This window comes from Rhineura floridana, chromosome 2, assembly GCF_030035675.1.
Source record: "Rhineura floridana isolate rRhiFlo1 chromosome 2, rRhiFlo1.hap2, whole genome shotgun sequence".
NCBI lineage: Eukaryota > Metazoa > Chordata > Lepidosauria > Squamata > Rhineuridae > Rhineura > Rhineura floridana.
In genome coordinates, this window is record NC_084481.1 from 95,340,350 (window position 1) to 95,358,924 (window position 18,575).

General features: G+C 44.1%; 1 protein-coding gene across 1 annotated transcript in view; it reads right to left on the bottom strand.

Annotated features, from left to right (window-relative positions):
- Positions 1–1,621: 1,621 nt before the first annotated feature.
- The window catches only part of TBC1D10C (TBC1 domain family member 10C), a 37,815-nt gene continuing 20,861 nt past the window's right edge, over positions 1,622–18,575 (bottom strand). The window contains exons 5-10 of the mRNA XM_061609527.1: positions 17,930–18,036; positions 10,013–10,127; positions 9,731–9,796; positions 8,792–8,981; positions 7,435–7,589; positions 1,622–4,436 (exon numbers count right to left, since the gene is read on the bottom strand). Coding sequence (XP_061465511.1) covers positions 4,011–4,436; positions 7,435–7,589; positions 8,792–8,981; positions 9,731–9,796; positions 10,013–10,127; positions 17,930–18,036 — 1,059 coding nt within the window. The 3' untranslated portion in view covers positions 1,622–4,010. The remainder of the gene's footprint in view (positions 4,437–7,434; positions 7,590–8,791; positions 8,982–9,730; positions 9,797–10,012; positions 10,128–17,929; positions 18,037–18,575) is intronic.

The following is an 18,575-nucleotide window of genomic DNA, read 5'->3' on the forward strand; positions in this document are numbered from 1 at the left end:
AGTTGATGGAGATCACAGGTGGGAGAACACATGCACTGATGTCTTGCTTCCAGACTTCCCATAGGCATCTGGCTGGCCAATATGGAAACAGAATGCTAGACTGGATAGGCCTTTGATTTGATCCAGCAGGGTACTTATGTCTGAAGAGATCCTCAAAAGGAAATTCCAGAGGGACAACTATGTTAGCCCATTATGGCAAAAACAGGAAAGAGTTTTGTGGCAATTTGAAGACTAGTAGATTTATTGTGTCATAAGCTTTCATGGTCTGGAGCCCAGTTCATCAAAAGGAAATCTTATTATTATTTAACAATAAGATACATAATACTAATTGTGGCTTGTACAGGAAACTGGATCAGATCACTTTAGATCTAGATTGTTCAGGATGAGGGTCTGAATTTTTCCTATTCAAGACTTCCACGTAGGGAAATGGAGAAAAAAACACTGAATGGCCTACTCTGCACATAACAGACAAAACTTCGATCTTCTGCCAGTTGTATGTGTCAGTATCACATTGAAACCATTCTGTTATTACACAAACTCAGCCAGTTTCTCTTCTGTTAAAGTTTCTTATCTGCTAAAGCTACAAAGGAAAATTAGTGATAGGACTTGCTCCTAATTGTCAGAATTGATCTAAGACACAGGGATTGGTCTGCAAAAAGAAACAATTGTACATGTTATGAAGTTAAAACACCATCTTGTTTCTTTCTGCTCCAGCTTGGTTTTTCTAGAAAATCTTTTATGTTTGCACTTTGCATAAAACAAGATGATCACAAGGCTTAGAGATGATTATACACCTTTGCAATAAAATGAGTGAGAGAGAATGCTTGCTCAGAAAAGATAAAATGTCCAGTAGTGCAATTCAAAGATACTTTGAGAGAGCCATTGTGGTGTAGTGCAGCCTTGCAAATAGGTCTACAAAAGTCCACTCTGATTTTTACTGGCCCATCTGCCCATATTCATCTGTTTGTCATTTGTGGCAGAATGGCAGTCTGAAAGGGGGGGAAAGGAATCCTTTTCCACTTCACAGAAGCTTCCATGCCTTATTCTCTGGACAAGACTCTTAGTTGACACATTTGACAAACAAGTGCCCATGTCTGGCATTGTAGGTAGAGAGTAAGACCCGGGCCCAAATAATCTCAGTTCAAACCACCACAACTTGCTGGGCCTGTCGTGTCTAAGCTCAACCTGCCTTGCAGTGTTGCAAGGATAAAATGAGGAAATCCCCACATACCCTACACCTTGAGCTCTCTGTAGAAACAAATAGGATAACATTATATTATCAGGAACATGTAGGCAGAGGCTGCAATATTTAATAAATGAATTTGTTAATCAATTGTATAAAAATATTTTGATCAATTAGAATAATGCCCTAATTAATTAGTTTTAATATATTATTTTTAAGACAAGTGCTTGTATTAAAATTAGAGGGCACATATTCCAATAGAAGCATTCTCCTTATTTTGCACACAAAAGGGAATTGTTCTTCAAAGAGGAGTCCTGCTATGACAAATGGGTGCATATTTAAACAAAATATGCTCTCTCTCTTTTGCTTCTGAACTGTTGTTTTACTCGTGGGAATGTATGTAAATGACCAGCAATCAACTAAACCTCACACGATTAATCAAACAAGATATATTTAATTTGAAGTTGTATTATATATATATATTTACATCCCACCTTTCTTCCATCATAGAACCAAAGGCAGGTTGCAAGCACAGCTGAAGAATAAAGAACAGCTAATGACTTAATAAAAAAAATAAAAAGAGGAAAGAACAACAAGAACAATACTTTGGGTGAGGGATGGGTCTGACTGAACACTGTAGATGGGACTGGAAAGATTTCTTCCAAATATGACAACCTTGGGGGGGGATTACTTTATTCCGAAACATGTGGCTTTGGCGGCTTCTGTTCCTTGAGGAATTTGGGCGTATCTCTTCTGCAAGCAGGTGCCTTTCCGCACTGCACCTCCTCCTCACTTCCTTTTGTGGCACAGCCTGATCTGGAACATGTCTACAGGTACAAACCAAGGGAGGTCAGGGCGGGGGGTGCCTTTCAGTTTGGCTAGAAGATGTTCACTTTGTTCCCACGATTCGGACCGTCTGATTACCCTGTGTGCTTTTGATGCCATAGTTGCCTCTGATTGGTCCGGTAAGTCGGCTGCTGCCACATGGGCACGACGCCGAGGATGCCCTCCCGGGATCTGTAGTCGCCATCGCCATCAGCAAAATGCGTTTATAAGAAACAAATTGTGGGTGGAAGATGTGCGTGCGTGTAAGAAATCCTGCTTCCCAGTGCATGCTTCGGAAATGCGGAGAGGGAGATTCTGCTCGGCCTCCTTCGCCTCCGAGGCACTCGCGGAGGGAGACTTGCCCTGAACAAACGAAGCATTCCTCCAAGCCAAATCTTTCCTGTAGCGCCGCCTTTTAATTGCCTTGGCGCCCGACACAATTGCATCCTCCTCGGCATCCCTGACGCAACTTCCCCCAAAGCTACCGCATGCGCCACCTGCTCTTGTTGGTCGGCGCATACCAGGTGCACGAGGGAAGCGCCCACGCGCCATCTGCTGTGAAAGGAAGGGGGGTAGCAGGCGTGTTGAGGGTTGTTTCGACAGTCCCACCCAATCGTTGGTGCGGATCTCGCTTTTTCTGGAGGATCCCCCCCTACCTTTTCATGGAAGATGAAGAGGTCTTGATGATCTCACTTGGTTAACCGCTCCCTACAGCGTCTGCTCACGCATAGAACTGAGTAAAGCAAATTAGGTGCTCCACCTGCTTTAGCAAGGGCTCGGAAGCCATCAACTGGCAGAAATTCAACTGATACAGCTTTCCCCAACATAAAGATACGCCCTGATGGTAAAAAGTTTTCCAGATGAGAGTCCTGTCGGGCAGTGGGGAGGTGAAAGCCCTACATACAAGCAAAAAATAACGACAAGCCAGAAAAGGGAACCTTTTATTTCCTAGCTCAGTGCTTCAGAGGACCTTCCTTTGTTCCATCTTATCTTCCTTATCCTTTTGTTTCCTCCCCATTCCCCCCCCCCTTGTTCAAATACAGAAAACATTGCATAAAACAGATACTCCAACATCTGCTCTGGAAGCAAACAGTCCCAACGAATGACCTTCATGATACTAAATTCAGAGTAGTTCTGTACCAAATTTGTTATTTTAATTGGATGCTTCAACCCTTTGGCCTCCCTTTTAAGTCTGAGTCTGCTTATACCCAAGTTCTGATTCATTTTTTGTTTAACTCGGTACTTCCTTAGAATCAGGCTGCAGCCCTTCCAGCTCTGGGGCTGGAGCGCTAGATATACAATGCACTTCAAGCAGGGCTTCATTTGTACAAGGGCTCCCCTCTGCCATTCTTTCATTTTCTTTGTTTTACATGCCATGCCTGAACCCTAAAGTATAAACAGTAAGAATAGGTGAAAACTGCTCCAGAGCAAGTCCAGGTCCAGGATACATTCCCTTCACTGCTGAATAAATCCAGAGAGTTCCCACACATCAGTGCTTGAGTTATGGGGAAGCCCTCTTAATGAAATTCTCATACCCCAACCCTTAACCCCTACCAATTTTAGGCAAATAATACCTGCCTCCTAAATCAGTAGCTAAAGCAGCTGTCACAAAAATGTAGGGAGGATGGGATCCCTCCCCCTACTACGTTATCCATGCATTACCACACATCGGGGCTTAGGGGGAAGAGCTTCCGAATGAGGAAGTATTGAGCAGTGGTGGCACCAACGGGGAGGCAAGTGTTCCCCCAAACAAGGAGCTTGCTGCCCCATCTAGTATAGTTCACCCACCTAGAAATATACTTTGCCCCTTCTGCTCCCCCCCTTTTTTTCCCTTATGCTGTTGCAGATATTGAGCCCCAACATATCTTTTTCTCTTCTCGAAACTGAGCATAGGCTTCAAGGCATCATGTGCTACATATGATTGCATGCACTTTGTAGGAGGGGCAGTGATAGAGGCTTGGGGCTTTTTTTCTGCTGGGGCCTGGCTCTGCTGTGCTGCTGTTCAGAACCATGTCTCTACATAGAAGGAAGACTTCCCTTTTACACTCTCCAGCTTCAGCCTTTCCTCTGTTCTGCCCGTGGGCTGTTGTGTAACATGGAAGGTCTTCCCACGTGTGTCTGGCTTCTTCCTCGCTTTGGTTTTTTTCTGATCGGGCATCTCAGAGGCCTTCTCCAGCTTCTTCTGCTCCTTGGGGGATAAAGGGGGTGGCTCAACCATGATCTGGGGGATGTAGAAAGTATGTGTACGGCTTCCAAGATCCTCCTCATTCTGCGCATCCTCCAGCTGCTGTGCATCAAAGATGGCCTTTGCACCAGATTGTCGAAGCTCTGGGCTGTACTGGAATTCGGGCCGAGCTGCGCGCAGCTTCTTGAGTTGGGCTCTACATGCACGTTCTAAATCACGGTCTGAGATGGGCACATCGTGGACCTGCCAGATAGGAGGAAAGCGGTTAGGATTCGAATCCTCAAGCCTAGGAGGTTGGAGTCTGCTGCATGAGGACAGGGCCTTCCAGTAGGGCAATCTGGGATGCCTAAATCCTAAAGTTAGGAATCTATCAGCAGACTGGAGGTGGGGAAAGAAGCAGCAGAACAGCGGCCAACAGACTGAAGGCTTTCTTTATAGAGGTTGCCCAGTCTGAGACTGCAGAGTCAGATGGTCAGGTTGCTGGACCTGGCAGCTGACACGTGTGTATGTGTGTGCACGCGCATGCGTGTACAAGTTAGTGCTTGTAAGCAGCACTCTTGAAGCAATTTATTCAGCTGGCCCAGGGCCCAAAATGTTTGCCTGGTAAAAGTTGCTTTCACAAGGCCCCTTTTCACATGATTCTGTTGTTTTTATAGGTGTACACATACAAATAGAATATGTGAATGTGACAAACACATTTGCAAGCAACTTCCTGCCATAGAACCACAGAGCTGGAAGGGACAACTCAAAGGACATCTAGTTCAGTTCTCTGCCAATGCAGGACAACTACTGTTACAGCATCCCTGATAGGTGGCCATCCAGCTTCTGCTTAAAAACCTCTGTTGAAGGAGAGCCCAGCACCTTCCCAGGAAGTTACTCCATTCTTGAACAGCTCACACATTAGGAAATTCTTCCTAATGTTTCCTCAACATTCCGTTTCTTGTCACCTGAGCTTGTTGGTTCAGGTCCTACCCTCTGGAGTAGCTTTCATCAACCTGGTGCCCTCCAGACGTTGTTGAGCTATAACTCTCATCAAGCTGTAGTCCAAGAACATCTGGAGGGCATCTGGCTGGTGTACGCTGCTCTGAAGCAAAAGAAAACAAATTTACTCTTATCATCCATGTGACAGTTCTTCAAATATTAGCTACTAGGTCAAGTTCAAGGCTCTAGTTTTGGTGTACAAAGCCCTATACAACTTTGGACCAGGATATCTGAAAGATCGTCTTACCCCTTATATACCCAGTCGATCACTGCATTCTGCAGGTGAGGGCCTCATACCATCTTATCAGGAGGTCCATTCCGCATAACATAGGAAGTGGACCTTTAGGGTTGTGGCACCTACCCTTTGGAATTCCCTCCCCTTAAATATTAGACAGGCACCATCTTTCCGGCACCTACTGAAGACCTTCCTCTTTCAACAAGCTTTTTAAGTACAGACATTACCCCAGTCTGTGTTGGAATTGCTTTTTAATATGTTTTTAGAGCTTTTTAAAAGATGTTTTAATATGTTTTTAAAGATGTTTTGTTTTACTATGTTTTAAATTCTTTTTCTAAGATGTCTTAGAGTGTTTTTAGTGTTTTTGTCTGCTGTCCTATGCTCCTTCCGGGAGGAAGAGCAGGATATACATTTAATAAATAATCATAATAATTTTTTAAAAATTGAAGTGCTATCGAATGTCAAGTGTATATTCACTGGCAAACCAGGATCTGATGCCGTACAGTATATGAAGTTGCCGTAATTGTTATTTGTTTCGTGCATCTGACACAAAGGGCCAAACTGCACATTATGTTTAATGTGTAGCATGCAACCACACTTCTAGTTTTTCTTTAATTTATTACAGGGGGTGGGTGGATTGTTACCAGGATGACCATGCACGGGGGAGAGAGGTTTATTCCTTCCCTCTCCAGCAGCAAGGTGCAAAAAACAACAACACCCTGACATGGTTAGGAAGGTTAGTGGAAGGATTCCCATTAGCACCAATGGGGAACTTTTTAAAAAGCCCTTTAGGGACCAATTCTGGGTGTGTGTCACAGCTGATAGGGAAAGGATAAACCTCCCCTTCCTGCAAATTGCAATCCCAATAACAATGCACTCCCTCTCCCTCCCAGTGCCTGTCATTAGTTAAAGAAAAACAAGAGACAACGCTGTACTTTATACATTAAGCATAATATGTAGTTTGGTCCAACCACAGTAGAGAAATAGGGTCTGGGAAAGGCCCATGACTGATGTTGCATCTAGAATTGTTTATTGAATGGGACTACTATGCTTAAGAGAAAGAAACCACAGGAAAGAGTTTTTTTGCAGTGAGAGTGTGAAGCTTCAGACAGTGTTTGCGGGTGCTTCAAATGGAGGATTGGGGGTGTTATTTTCAGCACATGTGAGAGACACAAGGCAGGACAGGAGTAATGTCAAAGCCTGTACAATCCCCACCTCCCATCAGAACAAGGGGACTGGTGTGAGTGAATGAAAGATTGCTACTCAGAACTTCAGATAATGGTATAGCTTCTTCCTACTGTTTCCTTTACTTCTGGTTTAGTGCTGAACATTGATGACTGCGTGCACCCTCAAGCACCTTATGTGTGACAGTGAGAAGGCAGAGAAACCAGCCTATCCCAGCTCATTCAGAACACTACAGAGAAACAAGGGCTGACTGACCACATAAGCTACAGGGCAACTATTCCATGAGCTAAGTGGTTAAAGGTTGAAGGGCAGGATAGACATTTAACAACAACAACAGAAGCTTGAAAATTATCTCCCCACCCTCAAGTGTCCTCACCGATACACTAGGGTTGCCAACTTTTGGCCTTTAATAGCCACTGGATTTTAAGTCATGAGCAGGTGGACATGAAGGTTTTCCTTCTTGTTGTGAAAAGCTTTGTCTGCTTATTTCTGCACACGAGGATGCTATTAAAGGCACAGGAGCAGGTCAGCTGGCAATCCTAACACACATAGAGATAGCCTGCTATATTACAGGCAGCCAGAAGCAAGAAAGGGAGCCACTGCTAATGTCAATGTAGGAACCCGTGGCCCTGCAGATGCTGTCGAGCTACAATTCCCACCATTTCTGACCATTGAGCATGCTGGCTGGGAGCTGATGGGACTTCATCATCATCTGGAGGGCTGCAGGTTCCCAATCCCTGAGGTAGGATGATCTCCTTCTGCTTCCAACCTAGGCTGCTGATGGTAGGCCAGTAGACTACGGAGAAAAGCCCCTGGAGAAGGAACTCCAGCAGTTCCTACCTCGGCCATGAATGTATCTTCTTGCAGGAGATGAGCAGGGACACTGCGCAGCTTCTCCAGGGTCTCCACCAGCCCTGCGCAGTCACGTAGTTTCTCTGAGGAGCCCAGAGCCAAGCGGATCAACAGCAGCCCCACACGAAACAATACCTTGATCCCTTCAGAAGCAGAAGAAAATTTAGGGCCAGCGTTTAGGGCCAGCAGATATCATAGGGAAGCTCCCTGATAATCAGTCAGGCCATTTGTCCATGTAGTTCAGAACTGTCCCTTCTTATTGGCAGTGCCTCTTCAGCTAGAGGACATCTTTCACATCATCATCTGGTATCTGACCCTTTTAGCTGGCATGCACAGTGTGAATCTTTCTATGGCTTCCTGATAACAGGCGACCCTCAGGGAAGCAGAATTGGTGTTTTATGTTCTGTTAAGTATGCACGGTGATGGTTAATGGAAGTCATTTAACATGCAGGTGGTCTTAATATAACTATTTATAACCTGCATTCCCCCCTCCCCCCACCAATAAAATAGCATGTGAGCTTCCCATAGGCACCTAGTTGGCCACTGTGAGAACAGAATGCTGGACTAGATAGGCCAGGGGTGGAAAATCTTTTTCAGCCTGAGGGCCGCATTCTTTCATGATCAGTCTTCAAGGGGCCACATACTAATGGTGGGTGGAGTCAGAGGCAAAAAGCAATCGATGTGTCTCTTACCTTTGCACACTCGGCCACATTCCACCCACACAGAAGTCAGAGACTTTTTCACACTCATGCTCACACACACCTTTCTATCCTCCATCCAGGCAACAAAAGGCAGCATTGTAGTTGAAGGACACATTCCAGCCAGGCAAACAGACTTGAGAAGGGTGCAGAGCAAAGGTGTGACCTGAAAAAAGTCCCAAGGGCCAGACAGAGAGGCCCAGAGGGCTGCCTTTGGCCTCTGAGCCTGACATCCCATCCTCCCACTCCCAAGCCAGGCTTTTGGTCTGATCTAGCAAAGCTCTTCTTACGTTCTTATGTTAGCTGGTATATACCAGCCTATCCTGTATGCTCTGAGTAGGTAACATTCTAAAAGAAATGTCCATTTAGGGTTTCCACTTCCATCTTCCATACAAATCCCCTCACTCCTTATCCTATAACTTCCTAATCTTCTTGAAGAAGTAGGTGACAGATAACATTTAAGACAATTCTCCATCTTCTGACTGCCCTTTCCCAACCTATCCTCCCGAGTCTCCAAAACAAACCGTTCCATTCTAGCAGCCCAGTCCTACCTACTAAACTTGATTGCCTTGGGATGTTTTGTCAACAGATTAGTCCCCCTCCCCCCCACAGGCCCACCATTCCTTAAACTCATGTCAGGCTCTCACCTTCGCTGAGGAAAGTATCCCAGACCCTCAGCACAGTGGGGAAAGGCAGAGTGCGGGCGAACAGGCACAGAAACCACTCCGGCATGTAGAGCAAAGGCCCCACACCATGTTTCTGCAAGTGCTTCAGTGCCTTGGGGCATACCCTGTGCAGGAGAGCAACAAACACTTCGCTATCCAGCAGCAGTGCCTCCTGCAGGAGAAGGAAATAAAGTGTCACATTTAACCATATGGTTTGTCTCATGTTCTCAGATACCCTCTTGTAGTGCTTCATCCCATAATCCACAGAGTCCACCTTCCGCGAATGACTCTTTCTAATTTACCAAAACCCAGTGTTTCCAGTACCTATGCTGCCATTTTTATCTGACAGAACTCTTGCATCTTTAGCAGCTGTATGACAGGCCAAAATGTGTCATGTTTCCCTCACAGTCCTTGCTTGTGGAAGCTGTAGCTGTTGAATTTCTGCCTTTCATTCAGCTCTTTAAAGAGCTATATTTCCCCAAAAGGTGGTTGCCCTACTCATATCTGAGATGTATGCCCCACAAATGATGCCTTTCTCCAAATCCTGCCCCCCCCGTCAGCTCACCGCTCCAATAACCCAGCTCAATGTTCTCCAAATTGACATCCTCCAGATTCTGCTGGATTACAAGCCCCATCATCCCTGACAACTGTCCATGCTGGCTGGGGCTGATGGGAATTGCAGTCCAACAGCATCTGGAAGGCATTAAGTTGGGGAAGGCTGACCTAGACGTCTCCCCTGCCCCAATTATCTGACAGCCCCTCTTAGAAGATTGGTTTCGGTGCTCGTGCGCAGCTCTGTCCTCCAGGGGAAATGTCCCTGACTCATCACCACACCTCACAGACGAGAAACTGCCATCCTATTACAACTGCCGAATTTCTGTTCCCTGTGGGAGAATTCTCTTTCTTCCTCGAATCTCTCACCATCTTGGGGCTGTAGTAGCCCGGCAGGTAGTGCTCACAGATCTGCACCAGGCACCAGAAGGCTTGCTGAAAAGGAGAGGGAGGCGCCATTAGTGAAACTTTCAGGCAAATATGGGGGGGAGGGGCGGGGAGAGATGCCAGCAGTGGAGAGATCTTGTACAAGTAGAGGGAAATAAGCTTGACTGAGGGGAAGAATGCAAAAAGGGATACTATTCTGGAAGAGGAAGGAATAGTAATACCAGGAGGGGGCAAAGGGCATTTGTAGCTTTGCATGAGACTCACCTCTGGAGGCATATGCATGAGTAGCAGGGCGCCTAGTGGCCCTTGGGCCTGGCAGTAACCCTCCTGGGGCCGATACACAGTGTAGGCCTTCAGTAGCTGCAGTAGCCCTTGCTGCCTACAAGGGAACAGAGGCTTATAGAGTGGTCTGGAATGAATAACACGTCCTTAAGCCCCATGCAACAGATGGATCCAACCAGTAAGAGCAATCCTGCTCTACTCCCCTGCCGTCCTGTATGAAATCACAGCATGCTGGGCCCTGGGCCTTCCCACTCCAATCAGCCTTGTCCCCCCCCCCCGGCATAGTCCAATGGGCTTTTCCATTTCCCCCTCCCTCCACATACCTTTTGACTAGAATGACCATCAGGGCTGTGTGAATTATGTATGTACAAACTGCTTTAGATATTTATATATTAAGGAGCATATAAATATTACCAATAAATAAATGAATAAGCATACAGTCAGCTGCTATGGAATTAGGCATCCTGAAAGAAATGTTATTTAAAAGCAAACAACCCTCAATTGTTGTCTGCGTCTGCTGAGAGAATAAATGCAGCTTTAAGCATCTCTTCCAACTGGTCAGGAAATGGTGCAGCCTGTGGTTTGACCTTATTTTATGTGTTCCCCCACAACGCCTGCTGAAGCTGCTCCATTCTTCCATCCTACCAAAGTTCCTTCCTGTCCATTTCCTCCTTATTCTTCCTGGCTTTTAAAACTGCACCCCCCTTTCAGAACAATTGAAAGGTGCAGTATTTAACTGGATAAAAATAAATTGGAAGTTTGGGGGTTTTTTCTTTTGTTTTTTACTTTTTTCCTGGTTGTATAGCTTGAAGAAAATAACTATTTCCCTCAGCTGTCTGAGAACATATTGGGAGGCTTTTGCCACATATCTATCAGTGTGTGTTTGGGTAGAGCACACTAACGGCAGAAAGGAATTATTGTCACTTGCTTTCCAGAACTGTAACTGTCACTTACTGGGCCACAACTTGGGGCAAGGCAGCTTCTTTTGCTACCAACATCACATAAAAATAAGAATCCAGCCTTAGTAGATCAAAGAGATGTAACATTATAGGGCAGCTAAAACAACACTGTTAAGAGCAAGCAAAAGAAAAATGTATGAACGTATGTATCTTAACTGCGTGCATATTTAAAGTATAAGAATAAAGGCTCTTGGCTCCCTCTAGAGGAAAGGAAAGGAAAAAAGAGAAGCAAGATTGCCTTGGTTTGGTTAGTTTCACATGTCACTTGGGGCTTATCCACACAGGAGCCTAACTTCATACTAAAGACGCTGCTTTTACCATCATAACAGATTTTTAAGGTCTACACTTCTTGCTCAGTAGTAGATTCCAATCTGCTGTTTTCCATTCATACAAGTAGGATGCAAGTAGGATCCTCTGGGAAGGATTAGTGTCACTGTTTCCTTGTGGCCCCATCCTCTAATTTTACATCTTTACTCCCTCTGGTTGTTTGGTCTTCAAGGCTGAAGCCCAGAGAGCACTTCAGCGTGCAAATGACAAGAAACAATGAAACTGACTAGACCCCCCCCTCCCCTTCTCACAATTAAGCATCCCTGGGAAAAGGCTGGGGGAGAAAGGGGATTAGATACTCTGGAAACGGAGCCCATCGCTTGCAAATAATAAATTCATTTGATCAAAATAGTAATGTGGAGACAGAGAGGGAGGTGGTTGGGTTTTTTTTAAAGCAGCTCCCGCTGGACAAACTGCAGTTGAAAACTATTAAATATTATTATGGAACAAAGTGGTGCTGATGTAAATTGTTGATGGGAAGGGAGAGAGGTGCGATTGGGTTTGGGGGGTTTTGCCCACACCTCCTCCCTTCTGCTGCAGCTTCCCATTACAAAATCACCAGGCAAGTCTAGGTGAGAAGCCTGGTAGCCCGGGATGGAGCCCCACAACAACCTGTTGAGGTTGTTCAGCTTCCCCATCCCCGGTGGCTGGGATTGATTTGCAAGCCAATCCTTCTGTTTTCTGAGTGATTTAGACTTTATCCCCCCCCATGTTCTCTCTCCAACCCCTCCTTTCTTGTCCGGGGCTTACTTTGAAAATGAGAGAGAGCAGAGGAAGCTGTTCTTCAGCCCAGAGTATATGAAATGAAAGAAGGGAAAAGGAGGGAGTGGGTGTGGAGAGGGGAACAATTGACACATCCACCTAAGAGCACTGGAGCACAGTGTCTGCAAGCCCTAGAGATACAGAGTGGAGACTTTTTTCCTTCCCTTTTTGGATTATATCAGGATTGGGTTAATACGGATTTAAAGGGAAAAACTGCATGATAGCTTCTGCTTGCCTGCAACATCATGTGAACAATGCAAATTAAAAGAGGATACAACTAGCACCAGCTACACAGTCAATCGCCGTGTGGATAAGCTTTTGTTTTCTGGCTGGCCAGCTGGAAATCACAGCCTGTACTTGGCAAAAATATTATTTTGCATCTCTTTTAGAATAGGATGAAAAACGGTTTTCCATGTGTAACCTCCCCCTGCCTCTGTTCAAATGCCAAAATATCCAAGGGGAAGGAAGGTCATAGTACCTGGGGGGGACGAAGGAGGAGGAGGAAAAGACATCTATGCCAGCACAGACAGAGCTGTAGTACAGATTAGGTACACTGAAGCTACAACGTTATTTGCATTCATTGTGGATTACTTCTGAGTAGACATGTGTAGGATTGCACTGTTAGCCTGATAGTATTGACTACAGCAGGGATAAAGAATCGGTGGATGTCTAGTTGTTGTTAGCCTTCCAGTTCCCGTCAGCGCCAGCTAGCATGGCCAATGGTCAGGAACGATGGGAGATGCAGTCCAACAACACCTTGGTGGGCCAGAAGTCCCCATCTCTGAGCTACAGGGTCACATGTTGTGTGCAGATATTTAATTGTAACTGACAGAATTATATTGGAAACAAAGGGTAAGATACAAAGAAAAAGATAAGAGCATTTTCCTGGGGATCTACAGAGAGAGGGCAAGCTAGTAACGTATGTTTTAAATATTTTTTTTAATAATGTTTTTAACCCTTATAAAATGTTTTTAAAGCTTTTTTAATGTTTTTAACGTTGTTTTGTTTTAATGTATTTTAAAATCTGTTTTTATTATGTTTTAAAGTGTTTTTAGCGCTTCTGTTTGCCACCCTGGGCTTCTGCTGGGAGGAAGGGCGAGATATTAATCAAATAATAAATAAATAAACATATTTGATTCAGCATTGTCAATCTCATAATTACAGTATTTGTTTTATTTGTTTCCTGTCTTCAAGGTTTCTGGGGGATTCAAATTGTACTGTGGGTGCTCTTTGAGTGCAATCCACCTTCTCCTGATGCCTACAGCAAAACTCCTATTAGGACTGCATTATTGCTATATCAGGTCCATTTACTCCAGCCTTCTGTCTCTGACACAGGTCAGCCAGATGGCTCCAGAAACTCACAAGCATTGCATCAATGTGATGACCGTTCCCTATTGTTTGTCTCCATAATTTTAATGGAACAAGATGTCATGAACTGCTGCCAGTTCAGTCCCAGAACTCAATTCCCAAACCCAGGGCAACTGATCCTAGCCAGGCATAACCTGTGCCTCCCTTACCAGGGGAAGTAAACTAACACCAACGCTGCAAAGTAGGTAGCCCGCCAACACCCCTTAATCCTGGTCACCCACTCTGGGCCAAAGGGAAACCCAAAGTACCAGAAACAGACCTGCCAAGGATTCTAGAAGACAAGAGCCAAAGATACAGCCCTTGTCTTGAAGCCTTAGGCAAAATATCCAAATATAAGGTAGTCTGTAGACTCAGAGCCAAATCTCCCCTGCAATGAACACACACTGGTAAATAACAAGTAGTTTTATTAAATAAAATATAAATGCACAGGTATAGCAGCAAAATAGTTCCTTAAACCAAACACCTCCATGGGCTAGATAAAATACAGAGAGTTACAATCACAGATAAAAATAACAAAACTGTCTAGCCTAATCTATATTTACAACAGAGGTAAACAACAAAATACTGTTAACTGCATGGTTCCACATCTTCCCAGAGATGAATAGCCTGAATATCAGACGGAACATGGAACCTCAACATCAAGAACATTGAAAAACAAAGGCTAAGGTCTGAATCCTATTCTTATGGGAAAATGCCCAGCAACAGCCAGGAATTAATTAGCCAATCAGGGGGCTTTCTGATGATGAAACCTTCTAGAACTTTCGTGCTTAACAGGCATGCACTCACCAACCTTCCCAGGCCAATTGGCCTTGAAGTACCAGTCTCAACTGATAAGCAGATGTTCTTGCTTGTAGCTTAATTAACTAGCTTCAGCTGTGAGAAATGCAATCTCATGGCCTCTCAGAGGCCCTATCCCAGGGAAGATGTTTTCCCCCACAGTTCCTTACCTCACAACCATTTTAGTTTTTAACCTTTGAAACCAGGCATTCTTGATACAAGTGTGTATCTTTTGTTTTCATATTTACACATTTGCTGCTTTGTCTCGAGGGACTTGTGCAACATGAAAGCTATCAGCAAGATCTTCCAGATTGTAATCTCATCTACATAGGCCTCATTCAGAAGATTTTGTGTAAAGCATGCCTCAGCCATACGTTTGTCTTCCTTTGTGAAATCCTCCCATAATTCACTGCATGTGCTAGAATGCCATGTTGGGAGATTTGTTTTATAAATAAATAAATATCCCTCTCATCAAAGCCAGAGAGGTGAAACTGTAATAGGAACACAGGAAGCTGCCGTATGCTAAGTCAGATGGTTTGTCCATCTAGACCAGTATTGTCTACTTTGATTGGCAGTAGTTCTTCAGGGTCTCAGTCAAAGATCTTTCTATCACCACCTGCTACCTAATCCTGTTAACTAGAGATGCTAGGGATTAGACCTGAGACCTGCTGCATACCAAGCATGTTCTCTACTACTCAGCTATGGTTCCTCCCTCAGACACTGAGATTATATAGCCATGAGAGTGTCTGTGTACTATAACCAGTGTGGATTTTCACATTCCACAATTTTAAATTGAAAATATCCCCCCATGCCATTCTGATACTTCCCATAAGCTCATTGCAAAACAAAACCTTATACAACTTATAGATGCTTGTTTACAACTCAGAAATGCTTGCTTAACAACCCTCTAAGTTTTCATGGCTATACACACAACAGTCAGAGGGAATTGAGAGTTCAACAGACCCCTGTTGGACTTCTTTCTGTCAGAGTTCTGCTAATTTGTTGAAATTAATTAAAAATCAGCCATGTTCACAGAGTACCTGTAATCCTATTACTGACCTTGCCCCATACTCTGACCTTCATCGTCTACAGTTTAAAAGTTAAAACAATGCCTGGCTGATTTTTAATTAATTTAAGAAATATAACATTGAAGTCAATTATAAGCATAGGCATGCTCAGTAAGAACCAACTGTCACTGTTCTAAAAGCCAGACTCACAGCTGCTTGGCTTGGCTAATTAGGGGGCCACACCCATGCCAGAACATTATTTCACTTTAGACAGTCATGGCTTCCCCCAAAGAATCCTGGGAAGTGTAGTTTGTGAAGGGTCCTGACAGGCGACTCCTATTCCCCTGACAGAGCTCCAGTGCCCAGATTGGTTTAACAGTCAGCCCCTCTTTCAGGGATTGTAGCTCTTTTGAGTGGAATAGGGCCTCTCCTAGCAACTCTCAGCGCTCTTCATAAACTACACTTCCCAGGATTCTTTGGGGGGAAGCCATGACTGTCTAAAGTGAAATAAACATCTGGTCTGGATGTTGCCAGGGGCAACTTTGGTTTAAAATTGGGTGGGAGACTACATGTGCCTGCTGTAGAATAAAAAGGTGGTGAAAACCTTGAAAAACAGTGATCAGAATGTTTTCCTTTTGGAGAGAAGAGGGGCTTGGGCTTTGCCTCTGCCCAGTGTCCCCCCATCCAATCTCCTCCCTTCCCCTTCTCTCTCCCCTCCACCTTCCTCCCTACCCCTCACCTTCCTCATCTTCTCTCCCCCTTCTCCCTCCTCTCTCCTCTCCTCTCCTTTCCTTGCCCCTCCCCCAAGTCAGTTTCACCTATCCAAAGCATTATTGTACAGGAATAAACCCACTCAACTCAATAAGCATGCAAATGATCAATCCTGTCCTCCCCCTCCCCCTGCTCCCATCCCCTTCCTCCTCCTCTCCTACCCCTGCCATTTGTGTTACAGAACTAACAAAAAGAAAAGAGAAAAGAAAGGCATGGTGATGCAAATAAGTGTATGATTATCTTCCCAACACAGTTATTAAGGTTGAAATCCAATACACAGTTTTCTGGAAGTAAGTTCCATAGAACTTAATGGTGCTTACTTCTGAACAGACGTGTATAGGATTGGACTGTAAGCATGCATCTGTTTGTCTGCTTGTCTCAAATAACACATGTACTTTCCTCAGAATCTATACTCTTTTTCTTCATCCCTTCCTCCATCCTTCAGTTTGGTTGTTTGCCTTTTAAAAACCATTTTTCAAAAGCAAGTGATTAATCATTTGTTCTGTGCCTTACAAAAATTTAAAACCTGATTATTTTTTAAGGCAGAACACAACTGTTCAATCAGATAAGAGTGTCAAAACTGCTTTGGGAGGCTTCATGATGTCACAAGAACCAGTCAATTAGCTTGCTTTGGCTTGAACTGTGGGAGAAAAAAATGCAGTGGATCCAGATTTATCTGTCTGTCTGCCCCCATTACACACCTGACCAAAATGGGGTGCAGTTCTACAGCAGCGTAACCACTCAATTATGTATGTGTGTATACATCTTTTTTCCAAAGCCAACAGATAAGAGTCATCTTGATCCAGTGAGGGTGATCAGAAACAATTTCTGCATGTGGATCTTTCCTGGAAAAGAGCTATTGCAACAAAAAGGGAACATCCCCCCTATAAGACCAGAAGATCTATTCCCCTATGCCTTTATTGCAAGTGAGTCCCTTAACAAATGATTGTCTGATCAGGGGAAGAAGAAAGGGCAAGATGAGCCCTTTTCTGCACAAGAGTACTTCTTGATCAGGGCCAGTGTGTCTTGTCTGTGTAAGGAGAGAAGGCAAACTTCAGAATGGAAACATGTGGACAGAATGCTACTAATGAATTGGTATCCATTCTGGACATTTGCTTGGAAAACAAAATGTTAGCAGGAAAGCATCCATGTTTGAAAAGCCAACTCAGAACTGTCAAAATCCTCTGGACAATTCAACAGCAATGGGAACTGAGGAAACATATACCAAACTATAAATGATATGATTCCACTGCAGATTTATAACAGCACAGCAACTGAGGTTATGAAGGCAGAAGTGCCCCTATAGGATGTTGTGACATTCATGGTGACAAACAATACAATTCTCCACTGTAAGCCCATGCCTTTTTGTACCAGCCTAGTGTGGTTTAATTTTTAGAAATGTAGTAAGCATAAGAAAGGTTACCTCCACCTCACAGCTGTCTCCTGTGATTTTACAAACCTTTTCATTTTCTTATGATATTTGAAGGCTGTGCACTCACCCTTTCCAGTGCTAGAGTGCACAAGCCACCTTAATGTTTTAAAAACAGAAGGTGAACACTTTCCACTCAAACACACCATGAAACCACAGCCTGAAACAATGATGTGCAGCCACTTCAATGTTCTTTCCCTTTCATATGGCTTACAAAGTAAGTACAGGTACATTTACATTTTTATTTTAAAAAGTTTCTTTTCTCCCTGCAAGAAATGTGATTTGCTGAGAAGTTCTTTCCAGCCTTTCCCAATCTTGGGTCTCCAGATGTTGTTGGACTACAACTTCTATCAGCCCCAGGCAGCATGGTCAATGGTCAGGAATGATGGCAATTGTAGCCCAACATCTGGGGCCCCAAGGCTTGGAAGGGCAACCCAATGCCTTCTAAACCTAATATATTCAGAAAGTAATCTGCCCTCCTCCTAAGCCCCTCACTCACCCAGGCCCCTCAGGTGACAGGAACATCTCATGGAAAGGGAACTGGCGATGAATGTCCTTTGTGATGGTTTCTACCCACTGAGGATCACCAGGTATCTCTTGCAGTTCCTATAACAACAAATCACATTCAGAATGGCCTGGATGGGAAGGCTACTAGATTCAGGAGAGATCACACCAACATAAACACTAGAAACGGGGCTTCTTCCTCTTTGGAACTCTTTCCTGAAGTACATACGGCTCCATCTTTTTTAGCCTTAAGCAGACCTTAATAACTTCTTTTTGTTTCAACCTGCATTTTACTAACAGTGCCGGACTTTTCAACTGCTGCAGTTTTAGTTTTGTAATTGGATTGTTCTAGATGTATTTAAACATTGTTTCATATTGTTTTCCTATTATGTTTGCAAGCTGCCTTGAAAACGCATTGCCCTGAAAGGCAGTATATAAATTTATTAAATAAGTACATATATGCAAAATAATAAACAAAGGCAAGGCAAAGGTTTTCTTCCAAAAACAAACAGTGCATAGTTAAACTATGGAACTCTCTCCTATTTCTTCAGGCAGTGATGGCCACCAATCTAGATGGATTTAAAAGAGGATTAGGCAAATGCATGAAAGATGAGACTATTAACAGCTATGAGCCATGATGG